Here is a 25,811-nt window from a genome sequence, read left to right as displayed (position 1 = left end):
TGTCGAAATTAGAGCGGAAAAAGGAAATTTCGGAAAATTCGGTTGAATTTCAAATTTGAAAATGTGGAATTTATGGTAAGTGTGAATTTGGGGAATAGGGAGGAAGAATATGAAGAGTTGAAAGTTGAAACGAGTCGAATCGGTTGAAAAATGTAGAAATTAGAGTGGAAAAGGGAAATTTTGGAAAATTTGGTTGAATTTCAAATTTCAAAATGTGGAATTTATGGTAAGTTTGAATTTGGGGAATAGGCAGAAAAAATATGAAGAGTTGAAAGTTGGAATGGGTTGAATCGGTAGAAAAATGTAGAAATTAGAGTAGAAAAAACAAAATGTGGAATTTGGTCAAATTTAATATTTGGAATTACAATTGAAAGTTGGAATGGGTTGAATTGGTTGAAAAATGTGGAATTTTTGGTAAGTGGGAGGTTTTGGAATAGGTAGGAAAATGATGAACAGTTGAAAGTTGGAACGGGTTGAATCGGTTAAAAAAATGTAGAAATTCAAGTTGAAAAACGATATTTTGGAGAATTTGGGAATTTTGAAAATGTTCCTAATATGATTTGAATGTGCTGAATGCTTTGAATGTGAAGAAGCTCACAAACAAATCCACAAACGCATTAAATAAGAGATACTCAGTGTTAGGATACGGATCTTTAGCTATTGATTTGACTCCAAATTGCGATCAACACTTAACACAAGTTGCTATGTCCCAATCCACACACTGGCGCACCTAACAATTTTGCGAATTCGTTCTGTCAAAGAGAAGACCAGTAGATCAATCAGAACAAATTGACCAATTGTTTATTCCTAACAAAGCGCACTAATACAGGCCTGGGTCCCGGGTCCCTGACACTAAAACTCGTGCGTTTTTGTAACCACCAAAACACGACACATTCTTCCGGGTTGCCCAGTTTTAAAGAAACACAATTTGAATATTAATGCATGCAAAATATTGCGTGATGATTGGTCGATGGCCATCTCCTCCCCGTCGAGGTGTCATCACTGTGGTCAGGAGTGGGGTGGTTTCCTCTCGCAGCCCGACCACCTGGACGTGGTGCTGTTCTCGTTCCTCACCGACCTTGAGGTGTTATTATCACTAAAAGAACACAAAAGGACACTTTGTTAGAAACTTCAACATTAAACATTTACGTATCACCATTCCTTCACACATTCAATTAATTTCAAGCATTCAATTACTGTCAACCATTCATTCAAATATACAACATTCATTCATTCATTCATTCATGCATTCATTCAGGCATTCGATCTTTGTCACAGCGCCCTGGACACGCGTGACAATGACGGGGATCCCATCTTGTGGGATATGGGGGGGCTGCGTGAATGTCAGTTTCCAGACGTCAAGATTGATACTGGTGACGTCTCCTGTGTTTGACAGGACCTCCACCAGCTCTTCCCCATAGTGGATCCCTAAAATGTTGAAGGAGAGGCTGGAGTTGCAGGCCTGTTGAATAAAAAAACAACAACAATCAAATTAGTTTTGATGAATGGATAACAATGTTTACCAATGGTGGAAAACAACAAAGTACAGATATGTGAAGCCATTTACTAACCTCTACTTCTGTATAACCTGTGGAGTGGAGCATCACTCCCGAGTCATTCACCCGAGCACTCAGATGAGTGAATCTGAAGGAACCGCCGACCTTCAGCTCCACGAGATTGGCCTCCCGCCAGAGGCCAATTTTGACAGAGGCTTCATCCTGCAGTTGTTTAAAAATGCATATAAGTATGTGTGCAAAGTGCTACAAAACGTGACGTACAAATGGCTACTTACCTTTTTCAGCGTCACACTCCGAAACGGCACAAGGTGGTTGCCTCTCTGGCAGACCATGCGGATTGGACGCATCTAAAGTGGACCAAATTGATATCCCAATTACAATAATTGCGTTTGACAATGAGCGTGTCGTGTCTGTGTACACAACCTTAACGATGACAAAAGAAAAAAAAAAAAACTTTTGATACCTTAGTACTAAACAGAGGATTTCAATGATTTTGTGTGTGTGTGGGTGGGGCTTAGCATCCGCATGCATGTACATCATTGCACATGCATCATGTCTTCACAGATGTACACAAATACATGTGTGTGTATATGTGCATTTGTGGGTGCAGGTAACTTACATCACTTATGACGCCATCAAGTGACACCATCTCCTCAGGAAGCTTTCTGACTACCTCCTGAGGAGATGATTCCACCGAGTCAGGGTATACGAGGGCCCTGGCCTCTGCTTCCAATTCCGGGCTGGTGGTTACTTGAGCCCCGGTAAAAATTTTGGAGCCGGGTTTGGTGAGGAGCACAAGGCCCCGTTGGTCCAAACCAAAGTTTAAAAAGATGTAACTGTTGCCCTCTGTGACAAGGGCTGCCAAGTGCTCAAAGAGAACAACTTTATATGCCTTCTTGTCGTCGCAGAGAGCAACAGACACATTCTTGTGCTGTCCTTGCATGGACAAGGTGCCATCATCAGCACAGATCCAGCTCCGTGCTCGAACAGCACTCCTGATTGCGACAACCTTCGCCGGGATCATTTTTGTCGCCATTCTGAAAGAGAAGAAAAAAGGGAGAAATTGACTTGTTTAGTTTGTAGATGAAAATTGGCAAATTATTCTTGTAATAATTACTATTATAATACATCTGACTGAGTGACAAAGTCAATAGTTCACGAGTGTGTAGCATATCAAGACTGCTACAAATAAACACCGGGCAATGATTCAATACTACGAACGTTACTCGGTCAGTACATATCAGTTCTTACAGTTACAATGTCATCTGCTATATAATTTTGGAAGCACATTTCATAATGGCGCCTGTGCATTTTTTTGGGGGCCAACCAAACTCAAAGAATTTCATAAAAGAACACTATAAAACTTGTTTTTATCCATTTATGTGTGGGGAACTACGAGATGTCATCTGAAATAAATGAATTACGCGTCGTGTATCTTTCCAGAAATGTCCTTACTCCGTAACGCAAAGTGCATGCATCATGGGCGTGGCACGTCCATTTTGTCGATTGTGGCCGATGCAAACGGCGGACGCTAGGTGCAAATAGTCATACCAAAGAGCAATAAAAAGGGGAATACTCTGTAATTAATTGGAACGCAAAACAAACATGTAGTTTTGACTGACTAATTAATTACTAATTACAAGTTCATTTGCTATATGCGCATTTCGTAATGGCGGGCGGATCTTTTTTTTTCTTTTTCTTTTGCTAGACGGAAACCAAAGTGAATGGACGAAGGGTCGGTAGTTATTATCCATTTATGGATCACTCACTAAGAGATGTTGACTGAATTAATGAATTTTGCGTCGCTGTACATGTATAGTTAATGCGTAATAAGATTTAATAGTACAGTAATTGAACTGTGACGATCTTAATTAACTTCAGTTTGAAGTGAGGAAGTGCTACTTTCCCCACAATCGCAAAAATCCTGCTTAAAAATTAAGCATATACTCAGGGCTTTTAAGAAAGTTGTGAGAAAATCTCGGGTTGGGGGTGAGACATCTGAAAAACCACTTACCTTTCTCGTCTTCAAAAATTCTCCAATTTTCCTGCGGTGCAGAATGTGTGTGAAAGTCTGAAAAGGGAGGGTAACTTTTAGTCGTAGCGTCAAAACTTTTACACACAGAAGAAAAACACTGAGAGCGGAACACATCGCTCTAAATCCATGTGAAATATGATTACACCATTGAGTGAACATATACATGTTTATATTTAAGTGAACTCAATGCTTTTAGATCACCCTTTTTATGCCATCCGCTATATAATTTGAGACGCACATTTCATAATGGCGCCTGTAAATTTCTTTGGGTGCCGACCGAAATCAAATATTTAAATTAAAGAACACTGTAAAACTTGTTTTTATCCATTTATGTGGGGCGAACTACGAGTTGTCTGAACTAAATGAATTACGCGTCGTGTATCTTTCCAGAAAAGTCCTTACTCCGTAACGCAAAGTGCATGCATCATGGGCGTGGCACGTCCATTTTGTGATTGTGGCAGAAGCAAACGGCGGACGATAGGTCCAAATAGTCACAGCCAGGAGCAATAAAAATGGGAATCCTCCGTAATTGATTGGAACACAAAACAAACATGTACTTTTGACTGACTAATTAATTACCAATTATAAGTTCATTTGCTGTATGCGCATTTCGTAATCGCGGGCGGGGTTTTTTTTTTTTTTTTTGCTCGACGGAAACCAAAGAAGTGAATGGACGAAGGGTCGGAATTTGTAATTATCCATTTATGTGGGGCGGACTACGAGTTGTCTGAACTAAATGAATTACGCGTCGTGTATCTTTCCAGAAATGTCCTTACTCCGTAACGCAAAGTGCATGCATCATGGGCGTGGCACGTCCATTTTGTGATTGTGGCAGAAGCAAACGGCGGACGATAGGTCCAAATAGTCATAGCCAGGAGCAATAAAAATGGGAATCCTCCGTAATTGATTGGAACGCAAAACAAACATGTAGTTTTGACTGACTAATTAATTACTAATTATAAGTTCATTTGCTATATGCGCCTTTCGTAATGGCGGGCGGGGTTTTTTTTTTTTTTTTGCTCGACGGAAAGCAAAGAAGTGAATGGACGAAAGATCGGAATTTGTAATTATCCATTTATAGATCGCTCACTAAGAGATGTTGACTGAATTAAATGAATTTTGCGTCGTTGTATATGTATAGTTAATGCGTAATAAGATGTAATAGTACAGTAATTGAACTGTGCCGATCTTAATTAACTTCAATTTGAAGTGAGGAATTGCTACTTTCCGAACTATCGTAACAATCCTGGTTAAAAATTTAAGCATATACTCAGGGTTTTTAATAAAGTTGTAAAAAAATCTCGGGTTGGGGGTAGACGTCTGAAAAGCCACTTACCTTTCTCGTCGTCAAGCAGAGAAAGAGAGCCAGTGCACCAATTTGTCTCCACCCACATCTCGGTGGCGCGAAGGTCTGTGCGAAGTCTGAAAAGGGATATTAACTTTTTGTCGTAGCATCCAAACTTTCTTCCACACAGAAGAAAAACACTGAGAGCGGAACACATCGCTACGAGATTCATGTGAAATATGATTACACAATTGAGTGAACATGTGCATGTTTATATTAACGCGAACTCAATGCTTCTAGACCCCACCCCCCACCCAAGGTGAAAAATGGTAGCGCCGACTTTAAGGCGGTAAACACAATCACGCGATACGTAACGATACGATCGAGTGACCGTGCTTCAGCATCTTTAGAACTGGTCATGATAGTAATCAAATAGTTGTACAGTAATGCTAATAACTTTAATCGCCACAGTTCATGAGATTACCGATATTTTTCAAATTATTTCAATGCAACGTGATCAGTACAATCGCAAAGATAAAACAATATACAGTATAGCAAGTTATAGAATGTACATACAAGACAACATAACAATAAACTATGATCACAAGACAATATTATAGTAAACTTTCTATAATTTTCTCATTCCCCAAAAACAAACCTCCGACTATCCCAACTCACTCCAGCCCTGATGCATGCATTGGCTGATGAATAATGACAACATGACATTAAAATAGTGAGTAGTGTGAAAGTAATGAATGAACATGCAAAGTTTAGATAAAACATAAGTATTTAATTAAAGTTTCATAATGTCATTCAAAACAGGTTCTTTTATACGACAAATCACAACATAAGTAGTCAACATACACTTTAGACTTTTCTTTCTAAACAAGAATGAAAAAAAAAGTTGCATGGTGCTTTTTGGAACAGAAATACAGTACGATTTTTTGGGGGGGGGAGAATCGAATATATAATGCTTGAAATATTTAAAAAAACTCTTCAAAACTAAAAAAAAAAATCAAATGTTTTACTGTTTCAATAAATAATAAACATAACAAATGACAAACAAGAATAAATCAATTGGACTTCACTTGTATGTGAATATGTAATGCTTGAAATTTTATAAATAACTTTTAGAAACTCTGAAGAAATAACAGAAATTTAAAAAACCATAAATGTTTCACTGAATTAATAATTTGATGTGATAATGTTTTTTCCCCCGACTGAATCAAACTATTTTTATTAAAGTTTAAGTGTAGCATGATTGTAGATGTGAGTCAGACTGGGGGTACATATGATATACAAAAGATAATGTCAACATAATTTAAGGCAAAGAGATATAGAAAGGCCGACAATTGTGCAACGCAATACGGTTAAAAACGTCTAAGTTTAAAGCAGTGTTAAAAATAGCCAAAAAAATAAATCAACAACAAATAAATAAACAAATAAATAAATGAGAACAGAAAACAGACTGTATGCTACGAGGCTTCGCAGAGGGACAGTTTCCGACAGTTAAAGGGCAAGGTGTTCTTTGTCTGCATGACTGCATGCATGCAGAACCACAGGCAGGATCCAAGACTCTTGGGCCAAGAGCATACTAGAAAAACATGAAGGAGGTGTTGAGGAGAAGCGGTAAAATTGAAGAGTGCTTCCTGACAATTTTCCTTGTTGGCTACTCACAGAAGAATCAGGAGAAGTCATGTGTGCTTGGGAGTTTGTGTTCCATGATGCAGGGCTCCCTTGTACAAGTCTTCTTGAAATGCTTGGCTCTCGCTGTACATAATATCATAATCAATTCATTTTTGAAAGTCACATTACAATGAAGTCATACTTCCAGCACATGTACAACGAGTATCTTTGTACTATAGAGTGAATGACATGAAAACATTCACATACCTGTATCCTATTATCGAGCACAACCATTTTGTTTTGGCTTTACAAATGTAAGAGTTTGGAATTAGGCTTACTTACGTTTTGCTTTCAGTCAATAGAAAGTTAAGAAGAACATTGGGCGCATGAATCTTCGTAAAATGTCATTCATTTCTCCGGCGAGATAGGTCGGTTCTCATCAAGGTTGATTCCCAGGGTGGCCGAGGTCCTGTCTAGACAAAAGGAGCGTGTGGAGCCACAGGCAACGTGAAAAAATAAAAAAACAAACATTGAGGTGGAGATGACATGAGGTGGAAAAGATATTCAAATTTAAAGAGGCTCTTTCATGACAATCGTCTTATTGGCTACTCACGAAAGAATGAGAAGTCCGCTTCTCGCCACTTTGGTTTGGGAGTCATTGGTCCATTATGAATGTTTTGGCATGCTCAAGGTCTTTGTGGAGAAAAAAAGGACAATCCCAAAAAATTGAATAAAAATGTACGATTCTGCAGAGGGCTTACACAACCTTGCCTATGAATTACAATACATTCAAATGTAATACTTTCTTTTTCTACACTTGCATTACAATAAAGTAATTTGTCATGCCTACCTCTGGCCTCGATTCTGGGACGAGCTGCTTTTTGGGAATGGCGACAAAAATGATTCGCGGATAAGTCAACGCAATAAGGACTGATGTTTGTGCGAAGAGCTGGACTTGTGCACCTGATGGCACACTGGCCTTGATTCTGGAATGAGCTGCTTTCGCCAGATAAAGGAAACTGTTAAAATACAGAAGAGTGAAATGGCAGCATTTACTGTCTTTTGAAAGAAAGATAAAACATGTGTCATGATGAGAAACTTACCTAGTCTGTTTTCTGTTCTCGCCTCATGATTATGATGTAGAACAATTATAATAAATAAATAAACAAATAAATAAATAAATAAATAAATTGGTGTGAAAAACAATTAAAAAATAAATAACGTTTAAAAGGCCTTCCTATAACTCATCTTTAAAATGTGATGGTAAAATCAGAAATCAAAAACGATAAAAAGTCTCCCCTTAACTCGTCTATAAGTTAGTTTAAAAATTCTAAAAGTTTCAAAAGTTAAAAATTTAAAAAGTTGAAAGTTTCAAGTTAAAAGTTTCAAAAGTTAAAAGGTTTACAAGTTAAAAACTTAAATCAACTCGAGCTAAGGGAAGGCTTTTTGAAAACTAATAAAACAAATTAAAAAGTTTAAAATATTAAAAAGTCACATCAAGTTAAGGGAAGGCTTTTGAGATTTTAAAAAGCCTTGGCCTTCCCTTAACTGAACTTGAGTCAACACCAACCCCCATTCCATCTCAACATACAGGCCCATCCTCAACTCACCACCACAGGCATGAATGACTTCAACTCTTCTTATCTTTGCATGTATCATTTACTCATGATACTTTTTAATCACAGTTCCATGTTTGGCTTTACTCACTATTTGTTTCCATTAACACTTGGATCCTATATGATTTACCTTTGAAAATGATAATAGTTCATCCAAATTAAAAAGGCCACACCTCTCCATCTCCCCTTCACTCACTCTGATGCATGCTTCTCGTGTCAAGCCAATCTTTGTCATCGATAACTATTTTCCAAGTCAATGTTTTCTTCATTTGTAATGCCAGCAAGGCAACCAGTTTATTGCTAGCATCAAGCAGAAACCTCAGTGTACAAAATTGGGGTGGATTTCATTTTGTTTGCCACCAATTTACATTAGCGGTACAAGGCTGCTTTCGCAGCTATCGCTATCCACATGGGTCGATAGTTATTTTTTATGTGGAAATTGTGAGGTTTCTGCCAAATGCCAACATTACGTTTACCATTCTGAGCCACCTTGGCCCCAGATCCCATTTCACCTCAAGTCAACAGGTCACCCACCACTATTATCATACACTTACGACACCATTCACGTTTCGATTTCCATCCTTGTTGTTTTTGAAAATGCTGAACCGCATGATTTAGCCGTGACTTACCTTTCACTGGTCAAAACACAGAAAACGGGATTGTGATAGCTGTAGTAGGTTCGCAAGACACCTGAATGAAGAGCACACTGAGGTCGAGAGACAAAAATGAGGTCAAGCAATGTGTTCTTGTCAGTGGTAGCAGTGGTTATGAGTTGCGTGTAACCTTTTGAGCAAAACAAATCAAGAATGGGCTTGAATGAGGCAGATAGCATATCTTCATTAAAATCTCCACATACCAAGATCTGATGATGGTCCATTACTTCAAGGTACCGCAACAGATTTCCCAAGCTCGGCAGAAAAGTGCGCAGACTGTTGCCCGGAGGCCTGTAAACGGCAGCAATCAACACATTGAGGGGCGCTTCGAGTTTCACCACAACAAATTCGATGTCGGTCACGCCCTGAATGTATTTCTTTTCCTGGGCTGCGATGTGACTTTTGACACAAATACCTACGCCACCACCAAGTTTGGTCGCCAAGTCAGGAAAGTTTGTGTAAGAATCCCTTCGGTTCCTGTGAAACATGGTGTAGCCTTGCAAGCAAGCGCGGCCATCGGCCACTGGTCCTTGGCGGTGTGTCTCTGTGAAGCACAAAACGTCGGCAAAAAGCAGTTCGTGATGAGACACGATATCTTGCACGTGACAAGACAGCCCTTCGGTGTTATGATGGATGACAACCAGGTGATTTGCCCGATCTACCGACGGCATCAGGTGAAGGAGAGGCATTACGCTGTCCAAAGAATCCACTGCCATCTCAGCAAGAGCAGCAGTGATTTCTGGATTCGCGTGGATTCTTCTCTCATCCATATGCAGAATATGCAGACCACTGAGCGAAGTGACTCTACTCAGAGCTACGTACCCCATGCCGTGTTCGAAAACACCTTTCAGCGAAACTGCAGCCTCTGATGTCGTCATGCCTTGTACCTTATGGATGGTGCAGGCAAAAGCAAGCTTAATGGGAAACTGTCGGCGCACCACTCCGGCCTTCTTCAGCTTTTCCTCCTGTCTGTCAATGTACACGGGGTTAGCAGTACGTGCGGTCTTACTCACATGGTCGAGTTCCAAGCCAAGCTTCTGGACACGTGCTTCATTTGGATAGTTGACCAATTGGACAACTTTTGCAAACATCCCATTGCACAGACCTGCTTGAACATCGATATTGCGAGTGATCATAACACGTGCGCCCAAGGCAACTTTGATAGAGTCCGGGAGCTCATTCTTAGCGCCTTGCACAGGGTAAGCTTGCCTTGCCATTCTGCCAGTACCTTTGTCTTTCTTGTAGTCATCCGCGTCAATTTGCACAATGTCCTTATGAAGCAGATTCAGCATCGCGGAGTTATGGCCATCCACCTGTTTATTGGTGGCAAAAACGTGCAGAATATGCTTTGGACACATTTCCGGGCAAGTGTACCTCGTGGCAAGGAGAGCTCTGTCCAGTTCCGACAGTTCGTCAGACTTTTCTTTGACGCGGAGTCGGTTCAGCAGTTCGGCAAAGGCGATATCGTCTTTCTGCCGCATGATGTCGCTGAGTGTGATGGTTGTGAAGTTGTCACGCCAGTGGTCCAGCCGCGTGGGATCGTACACGCACAGAGGTTTGGACTGTCTCACGGGAGGGAGCTGGAAGAAATCTCCAACAGCAAGAACAGACATGCCACCAAAAGGTAAAACAATTCCTTTGATTTGTTTCAACCTGGCGTTGACGTAGGCGAAGAGGTCTTTCGACACCATGGAAATCTCATCGACGATGAGTATCTGGGCCATCGACAGCTCGGCTCGGACTTCGTCCAGCTTATTGCCCAGGCCGTGGTACGGGGGTTTGAGACTTCTCGGCAGTTTGAGGAGACAATGCAAAGTTGTCCCAGAAATGTTGAACGCCGCCGTGCCTGTGAAAGCTGCGAGAACAACCGTTGCCTTGGAAATGTCGGCCTCCTCAGCCAGTCGTGGTAGTCTCTGCAGTATTCTGGTAGCCTCTGCGTGGATACATTTGATCAGATGGGACTTGCCGGTCCCGGCGCCACCGTTGATGTGGTAGAAGAACTGCTCGATTGGCTTTGAGCTACACACACGTTTTATGCACCAATCTCTGACCTTGTAGAAGACAGACGCTTGCTTTTGGTTAAGGTTACGATACATGTCGCGTAACACTGCGGGATCGATGGCGGCGGCCTCTGTCACGATGGACATTTGTGTTCTTTCTGACCTGACGTTGTAGTCCGGGACATTCTCCGCCACGTTGTCATTCGGTTCATCTCTCGCGTTGATTTCCTCAAGGCATTCAAGTCTCTGCAACTCACTCTCGGGAGCCAGGTGGCACCATTCGTTGATGACGAGCCCACTGTCCTCCACCTCTTGGATGGCGTTGTCAATGTCTCGACTGTGTTTCTCATACCTGTCTCTGTTCCTTTTGACGATCTGGCACACACGCTCCACAGAGTCGTCGTACGGTAACTGTACACAGGCGTGATCATGAAACAACTGATATGTGGGAAAGCGCTCAGATTTTAGCTGGCAATCGGCACGGTGAGGCAGGTACAACTTGAGCAAGGCGCAGTAATACTCCTCGGGATTCTTTTGTTCAGAGTACTTACAGTATTTGATGACCGCGTGTTTTTCTGTTCTTTTCTGGACAAAGCCCATCTCGTTCAACAGAGGCAAAACATTCTTACCTTTGACTTGTTTGCCGTAAACAATTCTGCACGTCGATGCAAAATCAGCCAAGCACATGACTTCAAATTCCTCCGTCTGAGGTCTGCATTTGTACTTGTCTGGCAGGCCAGTCATCCACACCTCATGAGATTCCTGCGTTTTGCCCTCAAGCAGTGAGAGAGGGTAACTCATTTTAAGCGCATTGTCACTCGTTTGTATAAATACCACACTGCGGGAGGACTGTTTCATATGCAAGCCGCATGCGCGTGCGACACATTCCTGGGCGCTCACTTCTCTCTTTTTGGAGTACGCTTGCATAATCTGCTTCATCTCATCGCTCTCGTTGACATTTTCGCTGCGGGAGTTTTCAATCACAGATTTCAGGTATTGGCTCAAACCGTGTTCAGCTTTGCTGATGTAGCTGCAGATGTACGCGATGCAAGAGTAGGCATTCAGGATGTATTGGACGTCCAGGTTCCCATCCCAGGCGAGAAGCAAATGGCGGTTGTAGTTGTTGACCCAGCAGTCTTTCGGTTCACGCTTCAGCACGACAGAACTCGACGAGGCAGTCGTCTGCAAATAGTTCATGTACTCGACACCGGTGAGGTTACATTTAGCCAGTACCTGCGACAAAGTCAGGGATGAAGCCTCGGGCTCATTCAGCAGACGTAGCACGGGCAGAAGCTTGTCATTTGCCGCCGACCGATTGTCCTTGTGTCGATCCCGATTGTCGTCATCGACGGGTAGAGGTCTGACGATCGTTGTTTCGTCGCAGGGTTGTTTGGGGAATCCAAAGCGGCAATTCGCACCTTGGTGTTTGACACACGTTTTAGAGTGGCTCTTACTGTGCATCTGAACCTCTGTGACCTTCTTGTACAACTCCGGTTCCTTCTCCGGGTCCGGCAGCTCAGCCGAGATGTAGCGAGACACAAAATGACAGATGGCTCCATCTGAGGCTTCCTCAAATACAGGGGCACCTCGAACCCATATGAGGCAATGAATGTGAGGACTTCCCCTGTGTTGAAACTCTAGTCGGTAGAAGTAGTCGACGACCTCACCAATCGGTTGCGCCGGAGATAGGATCAAATCTCTGAAAAGAGCTTCCACACGTTTGTTAAACATGCGCATCGTCGTCACAGGATTGCTGCGTAGGATCTCACACTTAGTCGCCCAGTCAAGTTGGGCGAAATTCACTACTTCACCTTGTTGCGCTTTGATGGCAGTGATGACTTCTTCCCAACGCATTTCGGCAGCAGAAAACGTGCAAAAGAAGGTGGGTGTGCCCAGCTGTCGGATCATCGCAAAAAGATCATTGGTGGTTCTCTCCCAATAGGCCGGCGTACCTCTCAGTGGTGTCATGAATCGGACGGCATCCTTGCTGCGCACCAATTTCTCAACTTCACGTTTGTCCTGAAGCATGGCGTTGTTGATCCTTCGACCATCCCTGGTGAAAGGCTTACCTTTGCGCAGCTGTATCGTCATGCTCGACGTTGCCTGGTAAATTTCAGTCACAAACTGGGCAAAGAACAAGTAGTTGGTATCTCGAGCAAAACGTTCATCGACACAACACAGACGCGTTTTGAAATATTTGCTTGGTGTGAGTTTTACCGCTCTCTCTTCATCAAGGGTGTTTTGACCAGTGGGAAACTGCACTGGAAAAGCCATGGCCTCAAGTTTGGGCGTCTTGAAAAAGCTTACCGGGTTGTTTCTCTCTGCAGGAGCAACGCAGTAAATGCCCTCTGTAAAACTCATGATTTCCTCCGACACATCATTCGGTTGGAGACACGATTCAAGGATCACTCCACCATTTGGTTCATCACCATCATCTGCATTTTCTCGCTGCTGTTTCTTACCACTGTTGTCATCTCGTGAGTCACTGTTCGTCCCACACAGAGCTTCACTCTCAAATCTGTAGATCTCCTCCAGAGCTTCCTCATTATACTCACGGTCACTCATTTCCGCTTCGTCCGAGCTGCTCTCGTCATCGGTGAGGGTTGGGTCGCAAAGGTCCGCGTCGTCGCGAATAGTTATGTCTCTGTACTGTGGATGGATTTGTTTCAGTTTCAGCAGAGCACTCATTAGCTTGGACCAAGTGACGGTTTGGAAAAACTGATGGCCTTTGTAGCAAAGCCGTCTCTTCAGCTTCACTCTCAACATCTGTGACTTACTTCGTAGTCTCGGCAAGACATTGACCGTCTCTTGTACCTCAGATGGCACGCACACAACATTTCCACGAATGGCTCGTTGTTGACCTTTGGGAAGAGGTACGATTTTGGCAAATGATATGCATTTTGAAATCAGGTGTCTCTCCAGGATGTTCAATCCACACAGCTCCTTTGGAATATCAGAAAGTGTTAGATTGTTTGCAACAGCAAGTGCAGGCATTTTACCATCTTTGAGGTGACTAAAACAAGTGTGACATATCCACTCCAGTTTTCTTTCAGCTGGTACTCTGCACGAGGGCTGACATTCATCATCACAAATATGGACAAATTGTCCCGTGAAACAACGTGCAACAACATGACTGTTTTTCTTATAAAAGCTACGATGGCAAGGGCGTACCTGGTTCGGAAACAATGCTCTGTGGCAAACTGTGCAGACAAATGTGGGGCCGTTCTTAACTTCGGCTTTGAAGAGCTCAACAGCTTTCATAATCACACAGTCATTTCGCTCCCTACATAGTTGGTTAATGACTTTGTATTTTAGTAAAAGCGTACTTGCTCTGCGCATTGTTTTAGTTCTCAGTGAATCAGATGTTCTTTTCATTATGCGCCTCATGATTTCCTGATGTTTGACTCGGAATTCAGGGTTGTTTAAGTAACGGCGCGTAATGTAATTGCGCTGCCTGTTTCGAAACCCAACATCGTCACGGTAACGTCCTCTGATGTAACTGCGCTGTTTGGTTTTAAAACCATCGTCGTCACGGTAACGTTCGGTGATGTAAGAACGCTGTCTGTTCTTAAAGCCAACATCGTCACGATAACGTTCGGTGATGTAAGAACGCTGTCTGTTCTTAAAGCCAACATCGGCACGGTAACGTTCGGTGATGTAAGAACGCTGTCTGTTCTTAAAGCCAACATCGTCACGGTAACGTTCGGTGATGTAAGAACGCTGTCTGTTCTTAAAGCCAACATCGTCACGGTAACGTTCTGTAATGTAAGCGCGTCGTCTCATCTTAAAACACTCATCTGTCTTATAACGACGTAACACACGGGAACAATTTCTCTTCTTAAACTCATTATCCATCTGACAACGTTGTGTAAAATAGGACTTCTGTTTGGAACTAAATCCCTTGTCTTGTTGATAACGCGTTGTAATGTAACAACGTTTTATTTGTCTTATCTCTGCGTTTTTACTGTACTTGTCCTTCTGCTTGGAGTTCTTTTTAATTCTCCTTAGTTCCTGTTTTTTACGACTCACTTCAGCTGTTTCTTTTAACTTTTCCTGTGCTTTCATTTGTCGTTGGAACTTTCTCCGCCTAGATTTCGCAATTTTTGACACATTTAGCAGCTGTTTACCTGTTGTTGGCAATACCACTTCACTGTCGTTATCGATCAATTCTTGGTAGTGACGTGCACCTGTACACGGTGTAGTCTCGCCCGTCTCAACACAGACAATCTCAGCAACAGGTCTGCTTGTGGCAGCGTCACGGATGTTCATCACGGGAGGTGACTGTGTACATGTCGTCATCTCATGGTCATTTCTGGGAACTTCAACAGGTTCAAAGCAGACTGGTACAAGCTCATACGGTTCATTACCAAAGCATCTCAAGCTTGTGTAAACCTCCGTCAACTTATCGATGAGGTCGGACACATGTGTGAAGCGCATCATGACCGCTGTGCCGTTGTCAGCATGGAGGCCATCTCGTCCTCGGGAGTGGGGATCAAAAAATCCATACCTGCCTTGGTGGTCTCGGAAAACAGCAATGCACGTTAACCGCATAATCAGCAGAGCATAATTGACCTCTGAGGTCAAGCACTGGAGTCTGTCACGAAGGTTCAGAAACAGCTCATCTCCATTGAAAGTGGTAAACATACCACCCATTGACTGATTCTTTATTAAGACATGCTGCTTTGAAAAACCACGTACAATCCCTGGAAGTTCATCAGCTGTCAGAAATCTGTCTAAGAAGCATCCTTGGGCTTTCAATGCAGCAACAGTACATGTATACAGTTCATTGCCAACATTAAGAACAGCATCAAGGTCAGAGCTGGTCAGGTGATTGAGCTCCTGCAGGAAAGCCAGAAATGTAACAGAGTTAGCCACACATTGACTGTTTCTGAATTCTCCATATATCGGATGAGCTTGGCTGTGAGATGCCAACACATACGTTACCAAATGAGGTTGCACAGAAGCCATAGCTGCAGCGGGAACGTCAGGTCCAGTGTCACAGGAATCAGTCTCAAATTGTGCATCAACGGCACGTTCAGCAGGTGGACAAAGTGGATCATCGCCACGTTTGTCAGTCTCAATAAGTGCGGTTAGGTTTTCAACAGGTGCGGTTAGGTTTTCAAAAGGTGCAGTTTGGTTTTCAAAAGGTGCAGTTTGATTTTCAAAAGGTGCAGTTTGATTTTCAAAAGGTGCAGTTTGATTTTCAAAAGGTGCAGTTTGGTTTTCAAAAGGTGCGGTTAGGTTTTCAAAAGGTGCGGTTAGGTTTTCAAAAGGTGCAATTTTGTTATGCCGGGTAGGTAAGGTTGGATCAGTGCATGTAATTAGCGGCGGCGAGCATCGACGATTTTTGCGTCGCTCCCAGCTCAACTTTACAGCCTGCGATCGCCTCCCTTTCCTCGGCATATCAGATTCTCAAAGGATGTAGATAGAAGGAAGACAGAGGACAAAAGATAGAGCAGCGACAAGAGAGGGTATAGGGGGTCAGCCACAGGTCCCCGAGCGTCGCAGAAGGACAGGTCACAGAGCTCTGCAGGAAAAAAAGAACAAATATCAATAATCGACTGTAATTAGTTACAACTAAGTCAAAGCAAAATTAAATTATAATCGATTAATTTATTTATTAAAAGAAGACATTACATGAACATTGGAAAAATCTGATGCACAACTGTGTTAACTGTAATTTTAACTTGTATACAAGAAGCCTATTAGTGAGAAGAATGTGGTACAAATGAATTTGTGGGTGAAAATAGTATGGCACAATAGTTACAATAGCAGCAAGGAAATAAAATGTAATGAGGTACAGTGATGGCCACCAGAGAGGGTATACAGGGTCAGCCACAAGTCGCAGGACTACAAGTCCACAGAGCGTAGCAAAACCACAGATCACGGAGCTCTGCAGGAAAAAAAGAACAACTATCAATAACCTATCGTGTAATTAGTCATGCTTTGAATTTACAACTACCTCAAAGCAAAAGTATCTTTTTAATTGATTATTTTTTTTCTTTGTTAAGAAGACATGACATAAACATTATAAAAATCAGACACAAAACTGTTTTAACTGTAGTTTTACGATTATTAGTGAAGAGAATGTGGTACAAATGAATTTGTGGGTGAAAATATTATGGCACAATAGTTACAATAGGAGCAAGGAATTAAAATGTAATGATGTACAGTGATGGCCACCAGAGAGGGTGTACGAGTCAGCCACAAGTCGCAGGACTACAAGTCCACGGAGCTCTGCAGGAAAAAAAGAACAACTATCAATAACCTATAATGTAATTAGTCATGCTTTGAATTTACAACTACCTCAAAACAAAAGTATCTTTTTAATTGATTATTTTTTTTTTTGTTAAGAAGACATTACATAAATATTATAAAAATCAGACGCAAAACTGTTCTAACTGTAGTTTTACGATTATTAGTGAGAAGAATGTGGTACAAATGAATTTGTGGGTGAAAATATTATGGCACAATAGTTACAATGGGAGCAAGGAATTAAAATATAATGATGTACAGTGATGGCCACCAGAGAGGGTATACGAGTCAGCCACAAGTCGCAGGACTACAAGTCCACGGAGCGCAGCAAAACCACAGATCACGGAGCTCTGCAGGAAAAAAAGAACAAATATCAATAACCTATAATGTAATTAGTCATGCTTTGAATTTACAACTACCTCAAAGCAAAAGTACATTTTAATTTTTTTTTTTTTTTAAGATTACATAAACATTATAAAAATCAGACGCAAAACTGTTTTAACTAACGCTTATTAGTGAGAAGAATGTGGTAGAAATGAATTTGTGGGTGGTATCGCGCATCATAAAAAATATTATGGCTCAATGTAATTATGTACAGTGACATTTTCTGTCGCACTAGAGTTTATGAGATGGAGAAAATGAAACTTTGATCATGGCGTAAGCATGCCTAACTTACAGTATTCAATGTTACCTCAATGTACAAATGTAAATGGTACAGTGACCCCAATTATAACAAAAGAAAGCTAAACTAATAAATTGCTCTTGGATGCTTCTTTTGTATCAGATCAGGACTAAGTAATTTTGTCATCCACCATGGGAAAAGACACCTAGGTTTTGAACTTTAGTGCTCACTACTTAACCAAAAGCACAACAACAATACACAAGCAGAGTAATCAAAATTAAACAAACCGTTGACTAAAATAAAAAAACAGTAACCAAATGTAATCACTGTTTCAAAACCGTCATCACAGGAACTTGAAATACAATCGCTTTATAATGATGACAACATAAAATTGACTAACTGAATCATGCCTCACCTTGGAAATTGAGTTGTGTCCTGCAGTGGAATAAAACAGAAAGGGAAAAAATATAATTAAGTGACATTAGTTTCGTATGACGTCAAATTGGCGTCACAATATGACGCCATATCCTGTCTCCGTGCGCCACCGTCAAAATTTCGATGAAATAAAGACTTAACATTTTATTACAGTGATTGAAAGAATCAGAGTTGAATATAAAAAATAAATTCGACACAGCAACCGACTCTTATGTTAAACCTCTTTACGCCTATTGAACTCCGGAGCCGAGCTGCAACCAAAGTAGTTGCTATTGGCCGTTTCGCTAATGCTAGCTCGTGGCGATGCTTCACAGAGAAAATGAACCAGGGCTTTTTTGATTCTCAAACGATTGTAATGAAAGTGACTTCTTTTGTGAAGCATCGCCGAAGCTACCAACCAAACGGCCCACACACGAGAAAATCTTGGATTACACAAACAGCACAACCGTAAAGAGGATTAACACTTAAATATTTATACTCACTTTTTGGCAAATGCGCGCAAGATCACAGCTACAGTCTCATTCGATATCCGCCGTCTGTGACTTAGCACTGCGCGCGGGCTGCAACAATCGCGATAAGCGGATATAACTCACGCGAGACTTGGCGTGGTGACGTAACTTTCCAACGCAACAATCAACCCCAAAATATACATTGATTTTTCCACATAAGGCACTGTGAAACACAACCGCTTGTCAAGAAAACATCAAAATGTATTTATTTTACAGTATGCTTAAGAATAATTAAAACCATTAAGTTCGAAATAATTGTGGCATCCACGCAAACGCGAGGGGGAAAAAAACTACAATATGACGCCATATCCTGTCTCCGTGCGCCACCGTCAAAATTTCGATGAAATAAAGACTTAACATTTTATTACGATTATTGAAAGAATCAAAGTTGAATATAAAAAAAATAATTCGACACAGCAACAGCCTCTTATGTTAAACCTCTTTACGCCTATTGAACTCCGGAGCCGAGCTGCAACCAAGGTAGTTGCTATTGTCCGTTTCGCTAATGCTAGCTCGTGGCGATGCTTCACAGAGAAAATGAACCAGGGCCTTTTTGATTCTCAAACGATTGTAATGAAAATGACTTCTTTTGTGAAACATCGCCGAAGCTACCAACCAAACAGCGCACACACGAGACAATCTGGGATTACACAAACAGCACAACCGTAAAGAGGATTAACACTTAAATATTTATACTCACTTTTTGGCAAATACGCGCAAGATCACAGCTACAGTCTCATTCGATATCCGCCGTCTGTGACTTAGCACTGCGCGCGGGCTGCAACAATCGCGATGAGCGGATATAACTCACGCGAGACTTGGCGTGGTGACGTAACTTTCCAACGCAACAATCAGCCCCAAAATATACATTGATTTTTCAACATAAGGCACTGTGAAACACAACCGCTTGTCAAGATGCGTTGTTTGTCAAGGAAACATCAAAATGTATTTATTTAACAGTATGCTTAAGAATAATTAAAACCATTAAGTTCGAAATAATTGTGGCATCCACGCAAACACGAGGGGGAAAAAAAACTACAATATGACGCAATATCCTGTCTCCGTGCGCCACCGTCAAAATTTCGATGAAATAAAGACTTAACATTTAATTACGATTATTGAAAGAATCAAAGTTATCTATAAAAAAATTAATTCGACACAGCAACCACCTCTTATGTTAAACCTCTTTACGCCTATTGAACTCCGGAGCCGAGCTCCAACCAAGGTAGTTGCTATTGTCCGTTTCGCTAATGCTAGCTCGTGGCGATGCTACACAGAGAAATTGAACCAGGGCTTTTTTGATTCTCAAACGATTGTAATGAAAATGACTTCTTTTGTGAACATCGCCGAAGCTACCAACCAAACAGCGCACACACGAGACAATCTGGGATTACACAAACAGCACAACCGTAAAGAGGATTAACACTTAAATATTTATACTCACTTTTTGGCAAATACGCGCAAGATCACAGCTACAGTCTCATTCGATATCCGCCGTCTGTGACTTAGCACTGCGCGCGGGCTGCAACAATCGCGATAAGCGGATATAACTCACGCGAGACTTGGCGTGGTGACGTAACTTTCCAACGCAACAATCCAAAATATACATTGATTTTTCAACATTGGGCACTGTGAAACACAACCGGTTGTCAAGATGCGTTGTTTGTCAAGGAAACATCAAAATGTATTTATTTAACAGTATGCTTAAGAATAATTAAAACCATTAAGTTCGATATAATTGTGGCATCCACGCAAACACGAGGGGAAAAAAACTACAATATGACGCCATATGCTGTCTCCGTGCGCCACCGTCAAAATTTCGATGAAATAAAGACTTAACATTTTATTACGATTATGGAAAGAATCAAAGTTGAATATAAAAAAATTAATTCGCCACAGCAACCGCCTCTTATGTTAAACCTCTTTACGCCTATTGAACTCCGGCGCCGAGCTGCAACCAAGGTAGTTGCTTTTGGACGTTTCGCTAATGCTAGCTCGTGGCGATGCTTCACAGAGAAAATGAACCAGGGCCTTTTTTGATTCTCAAACGATTGTAATAAAAATGACTTCTTTTGTGAAGCATCGCCGAAGCTACCAACCAAACGGCGCGCACACACGAGACAATCTGGGATTACACAAACAGCACAACCGTAAACAGGATTATCACTTAAATATTTATACTCACTTTTTGGCAAGTACGCGCAAGATCACAGCTACAGTCTCTTTCGATATCCGCCGTCTGTGACTCAGCACTGCGCGCGGGCTGCAACAATCGCGATAAGCGGATATAACTCACGCGAGACTTGGTGTGGTAACGTAACTTTCCAAAGCATCAATCAACCCCAAAATATACATTGATTTTTCAACATAGGGCACTGTGAAACACAACCGGTTATCAAGATGCGTTGTTTGTCGAGGAAATCAAAATGTATTTATTTTACAGTATGCTCAAGAATAATCAAAACCATTGTGTTCGATATAATTGTGGCATCCACGTAAACGCGAGGGGGGAAAAAACTACAATACGACGCCATATCCTGTCTTCGTGCGCCACCGTCAAAATCCCGAATAACTAAAGACATTTAGGTCCTTACGTATTATCGGGAGGACCTTTGATTTTTACTTTTTCTTTTTTTTCACATGGTTTGTTGGTTAGTATGAAGATCTTTGATTTACCGCGCACTGAGGAAGAGGCTGTTGTGTTCCTTCAGGAGAAAAGGGTTAGGGTTAGGGTTAGGGTTAGGGTTAGGCTTTCATCACCTCAACGTCAACCACAAGTACAACTTTGTGGATCCGAACACCGGGGCTCATACGCAGACAGTGGAACGCCTATGGGGATCGGCAAAGTGGCGAAACAAGAAGCACTGTGGCACTGCACGTCACCATTTGGAGTCGTATTTGGCCGAATTCATGTGGCGGAAGCATGTTGCCTGTACTGATGTCTTTGAGTCACTTTTGGAAGCAATTGCGACGTTCTGGCCTCCGGAATTACAAATGTAATGTTATCGTTTCAATAAATAATTTACTTTAATTTTTGAGTCGTTTTTTTAAAGGTCCTCCCGATAATACGTAAGCACCGACATTTATATACATTTTATTACGATTATTGAAAGAAACTCCGGAGCAGAACTGCAACCAAGGTTGTTGGTATTGGACATGTCGCTATTGCTAGCTAGCGGCAATGATTCACTGAGAAAATAGGGAAATTTAGAACGAAACGAAATATATGGCTTCAAAAGATTCACGTTCGAGGTTAAATGTTGTAGCGGGTTGAATCGGACAGAAATTGTAAAAGTTAGAGCAAATGTTTAATCCCCATTGAGAATGAATGGGAATTTAAAAAGAAATTGCGCCAAAATGTTTTCAAATTCGGAACGGAACAAAATATACGGCTTCAAAAGTTTCACTTTCGGAGTTAAATGTTGAAACGGGTTGAATCGGACAAAAATTGCAAAAGTTAGCGAAATGTAGCTATTTGAGGCACTTTGTGTTGGAATACGGTCACTTCCGGTTTGATTTGAGTCACTTCCGGTTTAACACAGATCACTTCCGGTTTAGCACGGGTCACTTCCGGTTCAATTTGGGCCACTTCTGGTTTAGCAGTGGTCACTTCAGGTTTTTTTGGGTCACTTCCGGTTCAGTTTGGGCCACTTCCGGTTCAGCTGAGGTCAATACCGGTTTATTTGGGCAACTTTTGGTCTATTTAGGGTCACTTCCGGTATGCTTGAGGACACTTCCGGTTCATTGGGGGTCACTTCTGGTCTATTTAGGGTCACTTCCGGTGTGCCTGAGGTCACTTCCGGTTCATTTGAGGTCACTTCCGGTTTGCCTGAGGTCACTTCCGATTCATTTGGGGTCACTTCCGGTCTATTTAGGGTCACTTCCGGTGTGCCTGAGGTCACTTCCGGTCTATTTAGGGTCACTTCCGGTTTGCCAGAGGTCACTTCCGGTCTATTTGGGGTCACTTCCGGTTCATTTGGGGTCACTTCTAGTCTATTTAGGTTCACTTCCGGTTTACCAGAGATTACTTCCGGTTCATTTGGGGTCACTTCCGGTCCATTCAGGGGTCACTTCAGGGTCAATCCAAGATGGCCGCCACAGTGGAAGTGGGGGTCAAGGGTTGAATTTTGGAAGCATAGTGGAAGAGGGGTTGAAGGGGCTGAATATGGTAAGCATAAGTTGAACAAAGTGAATAAAATTGGAATGGGTTGATTCGGTTTAAGAATGTTGAAATTAGAGTGGAAAAAGGAAATTTTGGAAAATTTGGTTGAATTTCAAATTTGAAAATGTGGAATTTATGGTAAGTGTGAATTTGGGGAATAGGGAGGAAGAATATGAAGAGTTGAAAGTTGAAACGAGTTGAATCGGTTGAAAAATGTAGGAATTACAGTGGAAAAAGGAAATTTTGGAAAATTTGGTTGAATTTCAAATTTGAAAATGTGGAATTTTTGTTAAGTGGGAATTTGGGGAATAGGTAGGAAGAATATGAAGAGTTGAAAAGTGGAATGGGTTGAAGAATGTTGAAATTATAGTGGAAAAAGGAAATTTTGGAAAATTTGGTTGAATTTCAAATTTGAAAAATGTGAAATTTTTGTTAAGTGGGAATTTGGGGAATAGGTTGGAAGAATATGAAGAGTTGAAAAGTGGAATGGGTTGAAGAATGTTGAAATTATAGTGGAAAAAGGAAATTTTGGAAAATTTGGTTGAATTTCAAATTTGAAAAATGTGGAATTTTTGTTAAATGGGAATTTGGGGAATAGGTAGGAAGAATATGAAGAGTTGAAAGTTGGAATGGGTTGAATCGGTTGAAAAATGTGGAAGTTAGAGCAAATGATAAATCCCCATTGAGAATGAATGGGAATTTTTAAAAAAAATTGCGCCAAAAAGTTTTGAAATTTGGAACGAAACGAAATATACGGCTGTCTAGTTGTCACTCTCGGAGATAAATGTTGAAACGGGTTGAATCGGACAAAAATTGAAAAAGTTAGCGAAAATGCATAAGTTGAACATAGTGAATACAATTGGAATGGGTTGAATCGGTTGAAGAATTTTGAAATTAGAGTGGAAAAAGGAAATTTTGGTTGAATTTCAAATTTGAAAAATGTGGAATTTTTGTTAAGTGGGAATTCGGGGAATAGGTAGGAAGAATATGAAGAGTTGAAAAGTGGAATGGGTTGAATCGGTTGAAAAATGTGGAAATTAGAGTGGAAAAAGGAAATTTTGCAGAATTTGGTTGAATTTCAAATTTGAAAATGTGGAATTTATGGTAAGTGTGAATTTGGGGAATAGGGAGGAAGAATATGAAGAGTTGAAAGTTGGAATGGGTTGAATCGGTTGAAATATGTAGAAGTTAGAGCAAATCATAAATCCCCATTGAGAATGAATGGGAATTTTTTAAAAAAATTGCGCCAAAACGTTTTGAAATTTGGAACGAAACGAAATATACGGCTGTCTAGTTGTCACTCTCGGAGTTAAATGTTGAAACGGGTTGAATCGGACAAAAATTGAAAAAGTTAGCGAAAATGCATAAGTTGAACAAAGTGAATACAATTGGAATGGGTTGAATCGGTTGAAGAATGTTGAAATTAGAGAGGAAAAAGGAAATTTTGGTTGAATTTCAAATTTGAAAAATGTGGAATTTTTGTTAAGTGGGAATTTGGGGAATAGGTAGGAAGAATATGAAGAGTTGAAAAGTGGAATGGGTTGAATCGGTTGAAAAATGTGGAAATTAGAGTGGAAAAAGGAAATTTTGCAGAATTTGGTTAAATTTCAAATTTGAAAAATGTGAAATTTTTGCTGAATGGGAAGGTGTGGAATAGGTAGGGAAAAGATGAACAGTTGAAAGTTGGAACGAGTTGAATCGGTTGAAGTATGTAGAAATTAGAAGTGAAAAAGAAAATTTTGTGGAATTTTGTGGAATTTTGTGGAATTTTGTGAAATTTTGTGAAATTTTGAAACGTGAATATGTGAAAATTTTGAATTTGCCAAGTTTGGGAATGTCCCCAATGTGATTTGAATGGGTTGAATTATGTGAATTTCAAACTGGAACAACGTAAATGTGAAATGTTGAATCTACCATTAAGAATGAATGGGGAAAAATTGCCGGAAATTTGTGAATTTTGTGAAAACGGAAATTTTTTTGAATGTTTGAAATGTGAGCACAATTGTCATGAATATTTGAAATAAGTGAAAAGTGGAACGGAGTGAATAGGTTGAAGTATGTGAAAGTAGTTAAACGCCGAAAAAGTAGGCAGAATAAGTAAAATAATAATAATAATAATAATAAAGGACAGGAATAACAATAGTGTGAAGGTCTTCACCTTCACACTAATAATAAAGGACAGGAATAACAATAGTGTGAAGGTCTTCACCTTCACACTAATAATAATAATAATAATAATAATAAAGGACAGGAATAACAATAGTGTGAAGGTCTTCACCTTCACACTAATAAAGGACAGGAATAACAATAGTGTGAAGGTCTTCACCTTCACACTAATAATAAAGGACAGGAATAACAATAGTGTGAAGGTCTTCACCTTCACACTAATAAAGGACAGGAATAACAATAGTGTGAAGGTCTTCACCTTCACACTAATAAAGGACAGGAATAACAATAGTGTGAAGGTCTTCACCTTCACACTAATAAAGGACAGGAATAACAATAGTGTGAAGGTCTTCACCTTCACACTAATATAGAACAGGAATAACAATAAAGTGAAGGTCTTCACCTTCACACTAATAATAAAGGACAGGAATAACAATAGTGTGAAGGTCTTCACCTTCACACTAATAATAATAATAAAGGACAGGAATAACAATAGTGTGAAGGTCTTCACCTTCACACTAATAATAATAATAAAGGACAGGAATAACAATAGTGTGAAGGTCTTCACCTTCACACTAATAATAATAAAGGACAGGAATAACAATAGTGTGAAGGTCTTCACCTTCACCTAATAATAATAATAAAGTAAAAGGAGTAGAATAACATATGTTACAATACAATAAGAAGATCAAAATGGAGCAAGCGTGCATACAGCCAGAATATAGCGCAAAAGAACAGGACGTTATGCAGCCGAGGGTGGGAGAGAATTCAGGATCCTGACCCCTTGGAGTATGAAGCTGTTGGCGAGTCTGGTGGTGCGGGAGCGCAGGCATCTGTACCTCTTCCCAGAGGGCAGAAGATCAAACAAAGAGTGAGCGGGGTGACTCATATCACACACAATCGCGGTCGCCTTGCGGGTGAGACGGGAGG

General features: G+C 40.9%; 1 protein-coding gene and 1 long non-coding RNA gene across 2 annotated transcripts; both read right to left on the bottom strand.

Annotated features, from left to right (window-relative positions):
• Positions 1-784: 784 nt before the first annotated feature.
• On the bottom strand, positions 785-14,071 carry LOC147057588 (uncharacterized). The gene is made up of 13 exons (XM_085908846.1): positions 13,904-14,071; positions 13,510-13,675; positions 7,314-13,381; positions 7,077-7,156; positions 6,806-6,936; positions 6,515-6,607; positions 5,496-6,431; positions 4,889-4,974; positions 3,532-3,588; positions 2,137-2,554; positions 1,793-1,864; positions 1,572-1,718; positions 785-1,462 (listed from the first exon to the last, which is right to left on the bottom strand). Exons 2-3 carry the CDS (start codon positions 13,567-13,569, stop codon positions 8,705-8,707), a joined length of 4,737 nt encoding a protein of 1,578 aa, XP_085764972.1. The 5' UTR covers positions 13,570-13,675; positions 13,904-14,071; the 3' UTR covers positions 785-1,462; positions 1,572-1,718; positions 1,793-1,864; positions 2,137-2,554; positions 3,532-3,588; positions 4,889-4,974; positions 5,496-6,431; positions 6,515-6,607; positions 6,806-6,936; positions 7,077-7,156; positions 7,314-8,704.
• Positions 14,072-16,329: 2,258 nt separating this feature from the next.
• LOC147057587 (uncharacterized) lies at positions 16,330-21,897 on the bottom strand. The gene is made up of 3 exons (XR_015065949.1): positions 20,739-21,897; positions 16,916-16,969; positions 16,330-16,625 (listed from the first exon to the last, which is right to left on the bottom strand). It is a non-coding gene; the product is annotated as an uncharacterized LOC147057587 (long non-coding RNA).
• Between the last annotated feature and the right edge of the window lie 3,914 nt (positions 21,898-25,811).

Source organism: Syngnathus leptorhynchus, chromosome 4 (genome assembly GCF_054491065.1).
Source record: "Syngnathus leptorhynchus isolate UIUO chromosome 4, UIUO_Slep, whole genome shotgun sequence".
In the NCBI taxonomy this organism is placed as follows: Eukaryota; Metazoa; Chordata; class Actinopteri; order Syngnathiformes; family Syngnathidae; genus Syngnathus; species Syngnathus leptorhynchus.
The sequence above is the reverse complement of the archived record's forward strand: the minus strand, read 5'-3'. Positions and strand labels throughout refer to the sequence as shown.